General features: G+C 36.8%; 1 protein-coding gene across 1 annotated transcript; it reads right to left on the minus strand.

Moving 5' to 3' along the window:
• Positions 1 to 210: 210 nt before the first annotated feature.
• Positions 211 to 14,169, minus strand: LOC141405839 (uncharacterized). Its single transcript, XM_073990583.1, has 4 exons — positions 13,754 to 14,169; positions 13,590 to 13,678; positions 13,407 to 13,521; positions 211 to 955 (listed from the first exon to the last, which is right to left on the minus strand). The coding sequence occupies exons 1-4, from the start codon at positions 13,905 to 13,907 to the stop codon at positions 669 to 671; spliced, it is 645 nt and encodes a 214-aa protein (XP_073846684.1). The 5' UTR covers positions 13,908 to 14,169; the 3' UTR covers positions 211 to 668.
• Positions 14,170 to 15,183: the final 1,014 nt, after the last annotated feature.

The raw sequence follows: 15,183 nt of genomic DNA on the forward strand, positions 1-15,183 counted from the left end.
CGCTGCAAAATTGATCAGCCTCCCTTCCGTTGTTGGATGTTACCACATGAAGGTTGATCTTGCCTACAGTGGCACCAAAAAACAATCTTGATGACATGGTCGAGTCATATGCGCATTTGAATTATGTTTTAAGACCGAGCCACCTACTATATGTAGTGCAAGTATTGTCTTACCTCCAAAGACGTAACATTGATCCAATTGTGTAGCCAATATGTTTCGAATCATTTAAAATTGGTATTGTTAATATTTTATTTATATAATTATTTGTTAACATAGTAATTAAATAAATGCATAAATACTTATGGTTATAAATTAGAAAATAAATTACATTTGGTTTTAAAATTCGATAAAAGAAACTTTAGCACTTCTTAAATAAGGTACAACTTTTATTACTTAAGAAAATAAAAACTAAATTAAATACAAATTGCTAATTCGTTACAATTAAAAAAGATAAATATTGTTTTTTTTTTTTAATTTTTTTAAAAAATGTATAAATATTTTGTTTAGATATTTTATTCAAGGCATTTTTTATAATATATGTTTTATTTTATTTTTATTCCATTGATTGATTATCGTATTTAATAATTCGATTTCATTACTTTGGTATTCGAGTAGAAATAGTACGTAGTCTTAGATTATTTTAGAAAAAAATATTTTTTTTATTATTTTTACTCCTTTGGTAATGTTGGATAGGTGGCATTCGGAGCTTTGTCCTCTGCTGTTGTTAACCGAACATTCTCCATTTGAACTGTGGCATTCTGTTCCACACCACCACCACTTTTTATTTTGGGATACAGAGGCTGTACAGCAGGATTTTGATTTTCTATGGCATTTTTTGGTATTTTTGTAGTCGTTGCAAAATTTAAGGTATCATCTTCGGCTGTTGGAGCGTTCAGATCTTTACGCATATCTCGATAATAGCTAACAATGGGATACCATAAACACACTTGGATACCTGTAACAGAGATAGGACAAGAGAGAGGGAAATGAATGAAATGAAAGTAGATTAACATAATTATTTTTTTATTTTATTCTTATTAATTTCTCTTTCGAGTTGAGCTAAATGATCGAAGAGATTTTTTGCAAAATGTAAAACAGAAAAGACAATGGAAATTCATTGTGGCAAGTGGCATATCTGGATATATCTCTAATTAGTTGCGTATCCTCGAAAGCGGCCGCTTAATTTTGTGGATGTGTGGAAAGTCTGACAAAGCCTGACAAAGCTGACAAAGTCTACCAAAAACTGAGAAAGCTGACAAAGCCTGACAAAACGGACAAAGCCTAACAAAGCTGACAAGGCCTGACAAAGGCTGACTAAGCTGACAAAGCCTGACAAGCTGACAAAGATGACAAACCATGACAAAGCCTGACAAATCTGACTAAGATGACAAAGCGGACTAAGCTGACAAATCTTGACAAAGCTTGACAAAGCCTAATGAAGCCTGGCAAAACCTGACAAAGTCTGACAAAGCTTGACAAAACTGACGAAGACTGAAAAGCCTGACAAGCTGACTAAGCTGAGAAAGATGACAAACCATGGCAAAGCCTGACAAATCTGACTAAGATGACAAAGCGGACTAAGCTGACAAAGCTCGACAAAGCCTAATGAAGCCTGGCGAAGCCTGACTAAGCTGACAAACCTGACAAAGCTTGACAAAGCCTGACAAAGCTGACAAAACCTGACATAGCTTGACAAAGCCTGACAAAGTCTGACAAAGCCTGAAAAAGCCTGACAAAGCTGACAAAGCATGACAAAGCCTGACAAAGCCTGGCAAAGATGACAAAACGGACAATGCCTAGCAAAGTTAACAAATCTGACAAGGCCTAACAAAGGCTAACAAAAGCTTGACAAAACTGACGAAGACTGAAAAGCCTGACAAGCTGACTAAGCTGACAAAGATGACAAACCATGGCAAAGCCTGACAAATCTGACTAAGATGACAAAGCGGACTAAGCTGACAAAGCTCGACAAAGCCTAATGAAGCCTGGCGAAGCCTGACTAAGCTGACAAACCTGACAAAGCTTGACAAAGCCTGACAAAGCTGACAAAACCTGACAAAGCCTGACATAGCTTGACAAAGCCTGACAAAGTCTGACAAAGCCTGACAAAGCCTGACAAAGCTGACAAAGCTTGACAAAGCCTGACAAAGCCTGGCAAAGATGACAAAACGGACAATGCCTAACAAAGTTAACAAATCTGACAAGGCCTAACAAAGGCTGACTAAGCTGACAAAGCCTGACAAAGTCTAACGAAGCCTGGCAAAGCCTGACAAAGTCTGACTAAGCTTGATAAAGCTGACAAAGCGGAGTAGTCTGACTTAGATGACTAAGCTGACAAAGCCTGACAAAGTCTAACGAAGCCTGGCAAAGCCTGACAAAGTCTGACTAAACCTGATTAAGCTAACAAAGCGGAGTAGTCTGACTAAGATGACAAAGCGGACTAAGCTGACAAGGATGACAAAACCTGACAAAGCTGACAAAGCCTGACAAAGCTGACTAAGCTGACAAAGCCTGACATATCCAGACAAAGCTGACTAAGCTTGATAAAGCTGACAAAGCCTAACAAAGTAGTCTGACTTAGATGACAAAGCCTGACAAAACTGACTAAGCTGACAAAGCCTGACATATCCAGACAAAGCTGACTAAGCTTGATAAAGCTGACAAAGCGGAGTAGTCTGACTTAGATGACAAAGCTGACAAAGCCTGACAAAGCTGACTAAGCTGACAAAGATGACAAAGCTGACAAAGCCTGACAAAATTAAATCAAGTTCCGAGATGAACTCGGTCCATCCCCAAAAAAATTCGAATATTTTTGATTAAGTGAAGTCGATAATAGTTTTGGAATTTTTTCCTATGGTAGTCCTTGTGCTCCTTATTACTATAATATAATGCTTTGATTTGTCCTTCCATACTTCCTGATATACATGGGGTACAAAAAAAGTAAGAAAGTGCCAAAAGAGCTTCGGATCTAAAGATAAGAAGTAAACACAATACTTCTGACGCCTATACCAGTTCTTTGAGTTTTTGGACCAATTTCACATGGAAAAATTGTACCATCGTAACTAGGGTCGCGCACACAACATGTTAGCAAAAATTTAAAAACAAACCCAGACGAGTACTTAAACTCTTTCCAATATTTGCTTGGAAGTTAACCGAAAGAGGGGTCCAATGTTTTCGGAGGCATTCCGAGACTGTAAGAAATAATACGATGTACAATGTCTTACCAGTTTAGTTGGCGTCGGCAGGCTTTTTTAGAGCCAATTTCTTAGGAAGTATGGACTCGCCTCCGAAAAAAATTGTACCGTCGTTACAAGTGCCTCCTATAAAACATGTTGCCAAATATCCCCCACTCTTTCCAACCTTTGTGTGGGAGTTAACCGAAAAAGTGGTCCAATATAGTCAATATTTGGACATAATCCGAGTCGGTAAGAAATAATACGATGTACAACGTTTGACCAAATCGGTTTCTCCCTTCGAGGGTTATCTTACGTACTACCTACCCAGTGTAGTTGGTGCGCGGCAGGCTTTTTTGCATCTTTGGGGCCATTATCTCAGGAAGTATGGACATGACACCGAAAAAAATAGGCCGTCGCACAGTGCGAAATATGAACACTTTAGCGGAACTTTGCTAATAACTTTTAAAGGAAAGGGCGTAGATTCCTAAAATTTTGCAAAAATGTCTCTTATATAAGTGGATAGTGTTTGGCTCAAATTGGGCCCTATACGCGGTTTCCCGTAGCGTTCATGTAAGGCCGGCTGCCGTTTTTTCGTTTTACATTCATTTTTCAATCGATTTTGCTACAAATTGGTATATTCAGTTTTCAGCGGATAGAAAACGTATGTACAAAATATTTTCAATATAGGTTCGCGTTTAGGTATAGCCCCATTGAACGGTACCGGTAGATGGGATATATTTTAAATGTTACAGACACATTTTCCAATGTATTTGGTCGTATTTTAGCATTTTATGTGCTTCGTAGATAGAAAACCACTGTGCGAAATATTAGCATCGTAGATACGCGACGCACTGTGCGTCGTAACAGAAGGAAGCATTGGTGATATGTGCCAAATTATAGCTTATTCGGTCTGCAAATGTAGCTAAAAATGTCAAAAAACTTGAAATCGGGCGGTACCGTTATATGGGGGCTATACAAAAACGTAGACCTACATATATTGGCAATTTTTAGTGGAGAAGTTTTGTGGTCATTGGGAACCTGAAATGTCAACTAATTGGTCAGAAAATGTAGCTTAAAGCCTAAAAATACTTTAAACCGTTATATGGGGGCTATAGCAAAACCGTGGACCTATATAACCCATCTTCGAACTTGATTGTCAATGGAAAAAAGACACTCGGGTGCAAAGTTTTAGCGTTCTAACTCAATTATTGCAGACGCTAGAGTGATTACAACAGACGGACATGGCTAGAAAAATAAACTCAATATAACCTCCATACTATAGTGGAGGGTATAAAAACGAAGTGACCCAAAGGAACCAAAGCTATTTTCGTTATCCAGGGACCTCGACACGATAGAAATTTTATATCAGAACGCTTGCAAATTTTTGTAGTCAAATTTTGTAGCACAGTGTACTATTTCTCTCAAACTTAAATAATGTTCCAAAATAGAATATATCGCACAACTTCTTCGAGTATCTCTTCCTAAAAAAATAAAAAAGAAATCGTTTAAGTGCTGTTCGGGGATCGTTTTTTTTTTCAATTATCACGGAAGGTACTGGCATATTGGCCCGAACGTTCTAAAAGATTCCACTGTGCCCAACCAAAACGGCTTCTCTGTTGGCAAGCACTTACGTATATGGAGCAACTGTCCGAACCAGCAAGCATGGATGAGTGAACATTTGCCTATTAATCACCATACTATCAGCTATTCCATTGAAGTATAAAAAAGTTCACGCACAAATCGATTTAAAAAAATATATTTTTTTGAAAAAATTTAAGAAATGAAAAAAATTTTCTCAAAAGTTATTTCCTGTTGCACGAAAGAATAATTTTAGGCCTATTAATAACTAAAACTTTGAAAGAAAAAATTGGGATATTTTGTTTTTTTGTTCAACAATTATATCTTTGAAAAAAGCATTTACGACATGTTTATTAGTGAGAAACATATGTTGTCAGTTTGGTTATCTCATGTGACTCTACAGTTTATTTTGAATTATATATCTGCTTACAGTGACTACACAAAATTGCAAAAAGTTGTAAAAAAGTCATAACCCTAGTGAACACCCCTGTAGCACTCCTCAGTCTGCTGGAACTCTAACCTCTGAATATCTTTGCCCAGTTTGAAGTTTAGAGGACACCATTTATACTCTGAGAATGAGGAATGTGGCAAGTTTCACACTTTCAATAAGCGGAGTCCTTAAACTTAATTGACAGTCAGCTTGAATTTGGCGACAGTAAGCTCACAAGCTATTATGTGCCCACTTCATTAACGCTACGTAATTAGTTCAACCAGAGGTAATTGGGATAAAGTTTTGGATGGATTCAAGGTGGATCCGATGTCTATTGCGAAAGCCCATTAATCAAACACTCATCTAAGTTTAACGATAGCGGTAATGTCTTTCTCGCAAAAATTCTCGCAATCAGAAAATCAGCAGAGTTGATTAGAGAACTTGAAAGCAGCCTCACAGGGCCGGTGAAAATATAAATGTCGATAGTCAGGCGGCTTTTAATGCTCACATGTCATGAACCTTAAATTCGCGAGCTATCCCTGATTGCAGAAAGGCTCTGCGTATATCATACGCAATATCGTTAAAGTTCGCTGGGTTTCGGCGACATAATAATATAATGGGAAACGAATTAGCAGATAAACCAGTTCAGAGTGGCTCTAAATCGAGCGATTTACAAATTGATGAAACTGTTAGGCCACCGATGAGTACTATATCGTGAAATCTACCCTTAGAAGGAACACCGCAGATGACTTATGGAACTTGGATGTAAGTCATCCAAAGCAATCCGGCCTGCGATCTCCCAACGTAAAACCATTTCCATTCTCACATTCGATAAATTAGGAATGAAGATCACTGTGGAACTTTTAAGAGTCACTCTATTATTAGATAATTAACTTTAAGATGGACTCGTATGCGGAAAGAGAATAAAATTAAAATAAACAATAATAATGGAAATTTGTTTGTACTAACACCTATTATTTAACTGATCTAATTCAATTTAGTACTGTACCCAGTAGTTCCAATTCTGGTTTTACCCTTTCACTTACACAGCATTTAGTACTACTCGTTCCCTTTCAGTACGAATTTCCAAACACTAAGCTTTATCTCACCCCTTCACACCAATAATAACGCACATCCAAAATTCATGGTATATACCTATATAACGGTACCCCTCTACTAAGGGTATTTTAAAAATAGAATAAATCTACATTGTCCAATTGGCTTTAAATTTGCACCTTGAATTTTCGGAGGATTTAAAAGATCAATTCCACTTCATTCTTGGAACGGAAATTTTGAAAATTTTGGGTATTTTAAAGATTTCATGTACATTTTTCAACCGTGGAATTTGTGGCATTAAAGTGCAGACTTTTTTCAAAAAAATTTACTTAATGTGCACACTTCGACATACACTCTTGCTCTGTTCCAGAACCTGCAAGAAGCTACTATTTTTTACTACGATAGCATTTTTTTCCTTTATGCTATCGAAAAAAATAGTAAGAAATAGTAGATTCTTGAAGTACTGGAACAGACCATCTATTTCATGTCAATAGCACATTTCAAATTTATTTTTTTTATTTCAGTTTAGTCGATTTCCGCGGAATAACCTCGGGAAAGTTTATATATCTAGGTTTGTAATTTTACGAAGCATCTTTCAACAAAAAGTTTGGCTTCGATAACGTACCGTTATAACTTTTTTTTAATTTTCTTTCAAAAAGCCCAACTGTTTAAAGTGTTTCATCGGAATAGCACATTCTTTAATAACTTGAGTAAACATGCAAATTTTGAATGCTACTGTTATGATTCTTTAAAATTGGAATAAAAAAAGCTATTTCAAGTTTAAAATGCTAAAATTGGTCGAACTATGACTTTAATACTGGGGAAATAAGACCTTATGAAAGCTGTGGACTTTAATTGTCTATAATACGTTAAAAATTTGGCATAAATTGACAGCTTCTTCTTAGTTTCATAAGAAACTAAAGGAAAACGAAGGAATGAAGAGGCATGGTGCAAAATAATCTTGAAATTCTACTGAAAATTGGCTATTTTTGATCGAGAAACTTCAAATTCCTACGACTCCTATTCAGTAATACGGGTCAATGACGGTACTAAGATAAGTTCATCATTAAAATATCAGGTGATTGTTATTGCTCTGGGTCTGAGCCAACATAATATAAAGAAAAAACGAGATCCTTCCTATACACGGAAAGAAAATCCATCCACAATTTCAGATTTTTTACTCATTTCAAAAACGCCTTCCATAAACAAAAACACTGACCCCAATACAAAAATGTAGTATAGTACTATTTAGTACTTTTCGGATAAATACGTACGGATTTCCAAAAGCTTCTCCCTATCTCTACATTAAACACCTATCCTAATGCCGAATTTAAAAATTCCATCTCTTCCACTTTACCAAATGCTGTACCATTGGTTACTTTTCGTATACTTATGGCACGTATTAATGAATGAGATACTGAAAGATTTCGAAAACTCGGGAACTAAGATCGTTGCCAATGATGACGACGTTAACTTTTATATATCGTCGGTGTCATGCTTAAGTGTTCCATACGCCATTTGCCTGTTTCGAGAAAAACTCAAGTTAATGTTTGAGTCTATACAGTCTAAAAGTGGTGCAAAAATTCAATACTATAGACTTCAGATATCTGTTATAGTCTAGAAGTTATGGCCAATTTTTACAATTGCAAAAAGTTGTTCCATTGGTTCTTTTTTCGTGTTTCTGGCAGTTTGCGTCACATGGAACACGTTATGCCACATTTTACCAAACCAACTTTTTGTCAATTGTGTTCCACCTCCCTTACGTGAAGTGCTACTGAGAACCGGAAATTCAGGGGTTAAATAAAACAGTGGTATGAGAAAGAAATATATTAGATACCACTTTTAAATGTTTCCTTTACATTTATTTAAGGATTTGCCACTTGTCACTTTGAAGAATCGCAATTTTTTGTTTGGTTTATCTTATATGTTTTGTGTTAGGAGGAGGCGTTAAAATTAAGCGAAAATAAATGTAGTTTCATAAAACAGTGCAATATTTAAAAATATTTAGATTTAAAAACTATTATTCTTCAGTTTTTAAAACAATTTCTTCCATACGACACATTGGGTCTGTTCCAGAACTGCAAGAAGCTACTAATTTTTACTATTTTCTTCGATAACATAAAGGAAAAAATGTTATCGTAGTAAAAAATAGTAGCTTCTTGCAGGTTCTGGAACAGAGCAATTATTCGCAACTTGAAAAAATTGGGCAATTTTTTGTTTCAAACGCCATCATTTTTGTCTCTTTTTGTTCCATACGATAAACGACATGGATATGGAAGTAAAAAGTTCAAAATTGTTTTGTTCCATACACCAGGCTTTATGAATATGGAACAAAATGATGCAATATTTTTGGTTGGTTTGGGGCAAGTTTATTTGAGGGTGGGATAAGTTTTTGTTTGGCGCTGGGGAGGGGGCAAGTTGCCCCCCTCAACTTGCTCAAATTCGAGAAGAGGTTAACTCGCGAGCGAATTCGAGCGAGTATTCGGAGCTCTGGATATATATGGGGGTTATATCAAAATCCAAATTAATCAACCTAGGTCAACTCCTTCTATTTTTGTCCACTTTTGTATGGAAGCGGTAAATTTGTTTCAACACTGTCGGAGCTTATGCAGGGCGTTCTCTGTAGACTATACTGATGAGTCAAGTTCAACGGACTTAGCATAAATCCGACAAAAACTGAGCTCGTACTTTTTACAAGAAGGAATCGAATCGAAAGCTTCCCACTACCGGTTTTGGATGGAATAGAATTAACTGTCTGTTTCTGTATGTGGAAAGAAAGAAAGAATACTTCCAAACACGTGTGTGTTTTTCAAATTAGTTTTTTGTTTTGAAGCAAAAGCAAAGGTAAACATATTTCGAAAACTAAAGTTTGGACGTGTTTCATTTGCACAATTTTTCGTTTCGACATACAGAAACAGGAGGTAAGTCTTTCAATTTTCTGTAAAATTTCAATAGGTAAGAGTTATCGGTTATACATTGGATATATAAAACTGTGGTCTGTCCCGTCTTAACATATAGATGTCTTTTTACCAAGTCAAACCAGTCAAAGATGGATAAAGTACAACGCGCCGAATCAATCCTCATCACCGGCGCCGTCAAAAGCACACCGCAGGCTGCCCTACGCAATGCTGGATTTTAAGCCAATAATTCTTTTTAGTTGAAAACATCGCAGTCAGAAGCGCTTTTAGGCTCAGGGAGATGAAGTGTTGGAGTGAGTCGCGTTCACGCTTCTGTACTTCACAAAGGAGGCTGCCTAGACTCTATGGAGATAAGTGATTAAGTGACAGATAGTAGTTTTTGTGGACAGTCAGGCGGCACTACAGGAACTTAAATCTGCTCTATCAAGTCCAAGATTGTTAACACGTGTAGAGATTTGTTAGGAAGGCTGAAGAACGAAATCACTTTCCGCTGGGTAGTGGGACATCGAGACATTATTGGAAATGAAATTGCCGATGAGCTGGCACATGCAGGATCGCAGTCTCCAAATATTGAAATTGAGGAAACTGTGCATCCCCCACTGTGTCACTTCACCAATTAACACGACCACTTCTACACAGATCTATTTGTTCGCAAATGGCCGAACGATCTGGATGTAAAACTTCTTCACTACTACTCCTTAACAAGGCTGAGATCAGAATTGCTGTAGGGGTTATGTCGGGGCACTGCTACGTAAGATCCAGAACATGTCTGTCGGACAGTAGTGTCGATTACTGTAACATTGAGCACCTACTATGTTATTGTCCAATGTTAAACAACACTAGACACAGCTACTGTGAGTTCTCTTCTGCCTCCCACCCATCTAGCATGGACCCATCAGTTATTGTTCTTTTCTCAAGAAGTCTTATATGGCTATGGGGAACTTAAAAACTTTTTTCTACTTTTAACACACCTATCATTTTATTTTTTTGTTTTTTACTTACAGGATGAACACAATGGACCTTTGGTCTCCGAATGGAGCGGCTGCATTAATTGCAGTCGCGCGTCCTAAAACCTAAACATATTTCCACAACCACATCTTAACCCTTAACAAAAGCAATTTTCTATGTGGTTGTTGTTGAGTTGTATTTATTGTAGTATTTACTTTACCTTGTTTGTTCTACCATGCCTTCTAGTAGGGGAAATCCCGCAAAAGGAAGAAGAAGAGATAGTCCATTTTTTGATTTGAATTGTAATGCCCATTATTCCAACTTTGTACCGTACGTAGTCAAGGGGCGGCAATGACTTTTTTTTTGTTATTTTGTCTCAGTCATTTGGTATAAAAACCAGGGTGGAGAAGTGAAGCGAGTTTCTCTTGTTTTGCCCACACTTTCGTTGGGGTTATAAGAGGTTGCCTAAGAAAAACTTCTCATTGAAAAAACTTTGGTCACTCTTATATTTCGAGCCGACGATTGATGTTTGGGTATAAAAAGTTTTTTTGTTGAAGAAGTTATTGAAAAATATCTTCGATGGAAAATATCCACAAACAAGAAACAAGGGAAATTATGAGATCCTGTGGCGAGGATCGAAACTAGTCTATCAAGGACATAACAATTTGCTAAAGAATTGATATTAAACGGCCAACAATCTTCGTTTAGAAATTTTTGACGATTTTTGACGAAGTATGTGATAGTTAATTTAATAATATTTGGGTCGGAAAACTTAGCAATACTTGAAATCTATCATTTTTGGATCGCTTTAAACCCTAACAATCAAATTACAACCAATTTAGACCGAAAATATTGATACATACACAAATAGCTCTCGATACGTTTTTAAAGTGTGGCTAAACTCCTCAAAATACCTAAAAGCGGGAGGTACATTTATATTTGGGGGCTATACCAAAACATAGACCTATGTTGACAATTTTTGGTGGAGAAGTTTCGTGACTGCAGAGAATTAAATGTTAAATTAAGGGTAGTTCTGTCAAAAATATGTAGCTAAAACTCTCAAAATACCAAAAATCGGGAAGTACCGTTGTATGGGTGCTATACCAAAACGTGGACCGATAAAGTGCATCTTCGAACTCTACCTGCCTGCAAACAAAAGATCCATCTTTCCAAAATTTCAACGTCCTATCTCTGTTTTTGTGGATGCTAGAGTGACAACCACAGACGGACGGACATGCATAGATCGACTGAGAATTTTCTCTGTAGTGGAATTCTGTAACTCATTTTTCGAGTTACCGACAAATATCGGTAAAATTAAAATGTTTACAATTTCGGTAATTAAAGAAAATGTTCGGTAAGTTAACAACCAAAATAAAGCCGTTGCTAAATCCTACCGATAGCAACATTCTTAATTTTGGATTTTATTTTTACCGAATGTTGTCGGTAACTCAAAAAAATTTGTTACAGAATTCCCCTATTGATCATGAAGATACATTAGGGTTATGACTTCTTTACAATTTCATATCTTTGTATCATATTTTTTATACCCTCCACCATAATATGGAGGGTATAATTAAATTTGTCATTCCGTTTGCAACACATCGAAATATTCATCGGAGACGCTATAATGTATATATGTACATATATTCTTGATCAGGGTAAAATCCTAAGTCGATGTAAACATGTCCGTCTGTCCGCAATTTTTAAGATAGAGCTTTGTAAGTTGGTATAGAAGTTTCTATTACTAAGATGTTTGGTATTGCAAATGGTCCACCTTTTGATAAAGCCCCCATAGAACGGTACCTCCCGGTTTTCAGTATTTTCAAGGTTTTAGCTTCATTATCCCACCGAAATGGCTGAAATTTGGGGGTATAAAACTTTCCCCCAGAACTTTGTCTGTATAGGTCCACGCTTTAATATATCCACCATAGAACGGCACCTCCCGATTTTCGGTATTTTAAAGGTTGTGGTCTCAATATTCCTCCGAAATGGCTGAAATTTTGTACTTAGTCTTCGTTTCCCACAGAAATTTGTTGGCGCAGGTCCAGACCTTAATATAGCCCCCATAGAACGGTACCTTCCGATTTTCTGTGTTTTGAAGGTAGTGGCCTCAATATTCTAACAAAAGGGCTGAAATTTAGTATTTGGTCTTCATTTGGGGTATGAAACTGTCCATATGAAATTTGTCGGTCGGTATAGGCCCACGCCTTTATATAGCCCCCATAGAACGGTACCTCCCGACTTTGGGTATCTTGAAGGTTATGGCCACAATAATCCATCGAAGTGGCTGAAATTTGTTATTTAGTCTTCATTGGGGGTATTTAACTATCGCTTCTAATTTTATCGGTATAGGTCCACGCCTTCATATAGTCCCCATAGAACGATACCTCCCGATTTTCTTAGGTCTGAAGGTTGTGACGTCAATATCCAACCGAAATGACTGAAATTTTTTATTTAGTCTTCCATTGGGTTATAAAACATTCCAGAAAAGGGTTATTAGTATAGGTCCACGTCATACTATATTTCCATTTCTTCTTCATAAACGAAAGGAAACTAGCTGTTCATTTTACTTCAAAACACCTTGTGGTGGAGGGTATAACAAGAGTTTAAACCGCTATAACTTTTACGCGCAATAGCCGAAATTAGTATCTCGAACAGATTTGAGAATGGAATTTTTCTCAATCCAAGCTCCCAAAAAACCTCTGGTGTAGCTTAAAAAATTGTCAATTTTTTCGCGATGGAAAACTAGCAAATGTTGTATTTTCTTCATATACTCTCCGTACTATGGTGGAGGGTATAAAAACATAATTAATAACCCTTCGTACGCAAATGACATGTTTTCAATTATTTCCGTTTTTCATATTGTGGAACTTATAAAACATCAGTTATATCCTGTTCAGGCTTCTAGTCCTTCATAAATCACAACCAAACTGTCTATATCGAGGATTAAACAACAAACTGGCAAACGTCCACTCCAGTGGTGAACATTTTCGAAATATTACAAAGAAAACGACAAACACACTTTACCTCTTTACCTTCGGAAAACTTTAGCAAGCGTTGTTGGTAGTTAAACAAACATCCACGTTTATACTAATTCATATCTTATTTCCCGCACGTGTTAGTTTGAGTATGTGGGTGCGTATGCCACCGCCCGCCATTCTGTTGCTAATTTCTTTCATTTATCTTCACACCCAAATATTGCGTTCAAATGTAAATTTTTTTAAATATTTTATAAAACTTCGATGATGAGTCTAGAACCTGCTCACTACATCCAAACATAGACACACACACACAACTTACCCACAGTCAAAAGATTTTGAGCCATTGAACGTTGACTTCGTATTAAACGCAATAAATTCAGGACAATACATACAGCGGTGACACCAATCCAAATAGCTATGTACTGATGACGTTTCTATAAGAAAAAAAAAACAACAAGAAACAGTAGTAAGGTTGACCTTTTTTTGCTCCAACAATACTCACCTTTCGTAGGCCTACTATTAATAAAACGGAAGCTATAAACATGGCAGCAAAGGCCACCACAGCTATAATCACTTCGGTTAAATCGAAGTCTATGTATCGAGGATGGATAAAAAGGTTTTAACAAATTATCCCTGAAGTATGTAATGCATTATATTTTAACTTACCACTAACAAAGTACAGGGTTCCATCCGGTTTTTCCCTTTCATGTTGATATCTGTCAATATCGATTGCCAGCAGAACACAGGAATAAATGGTGCCAATAAATGTCAGCACTGCACTTCCCCAACCAATTATGGTGCACAAAGTAGCGTTGCCCATAATGCAGCAGCAATACCAACCTTAAGTTCCGCCTAACTTCGAGGATATGTACGAACAAACAACAAAGAAACGCAACAATTCCAAAAACAACAACAGCAACAACTATAATGTTCTAAATATTATTCTATAGCAAAAATACAACTGTGGTTGCAAGGCAACCAACCGAAGAACCCAAGAAAAACCGGCAAATTTCAACAATAAAACGCGTTTTGCCAATTCAACGAAATGAAGTAACGCAAAAGGCGGCGGTCGAATACAAACTAAAATCATTCTCCCAATTCGTTGGAAAAAAACTCCAAAACGAATCCCTTGTTTATTCGTTACGGGGAGATATGCGACAGGTTGCTGCTGCCTTACGCACACACACAATTTTCGCAAGGAAATTTATTAATGCTGCCTCTCTCGATGGCTCTCTTTGGGAGCATGTGCGGAGTAGAAAAAGAAGAAAAATGAGAATAAAAATGTTCACAGATTTCTCCAATCTCCACCGAATAGTGGCAATGCCGCACAAAATGACGCCATACTCACAACAATGAATGAAACGTTAACCTCATTACGGAAAGCTGTAAAAAACGACAATAAGTTTGGTAAAGCCGAATCTTATATACCCTTAAAAAGATAAAAGTTAAAGGTTTTAAAAGACACCCTCAATGGAGTATGTAGCGAAGTAGCTACGGGATTTCTTTTAAAATAGTACAGTAAGCCATTCTGTTAGCATGTAAGACTTTCTATCCAAATAAATATGGCCTTTAGCAAAAAAAGACACCCTCAGTATACCCTCAGCCCCTGACCAAAAAACAATCAAACACAATTATTATGCCGTATATAAAACACTAGCCGACCCGGTCAGTTTAATGTTACCTTTTCTTAAGTCGATTATGTTTTTCTCGCATCGCTACTTAGTCGGGATCTGCAAGTGACTATAAATAAAAAATCTTCAGAATGCGATATGCAATTTTAACATACCGCCAAAGAAGTGGTGACTTGAGGCATCTGGAAGTGTTTGTCTGAAATTTAAACATGAACTGCTTCTTAAATGCTTCAAGAATCGATCTAAAGTTTCTAGGAAATTTAATGTGCCATCGTACATTTGTTCCGGATGATAACTTCTATTTAATATTGCATGTATGCCCTTCATTCAAATGAATGTCTAGTGGCAACTTAAGGGCCGACTGTGTTGTCCTTCCACCTGATGAAGCTATAGCTATCGATATGTTGTCTTCTAACTAAACAATTACACCAACGCCTCGTTATGCATAACATCTGGCATTTCCAT

This window comes from Musca autumnalis, unplaced genomic scaffold, assembly GCF_047663935.1.
Source record: "Musca autumnalis isolate F117 unplaced genomic scaffold, ASM4766393v1 scaffold_5, whole genome shotgun sequence".
Lineage (NCBI taxonomy): Eukaryota > Metazoa > Arthropoda > Insecta > Diptera > Muscidae > Musca > Musca autumnalis.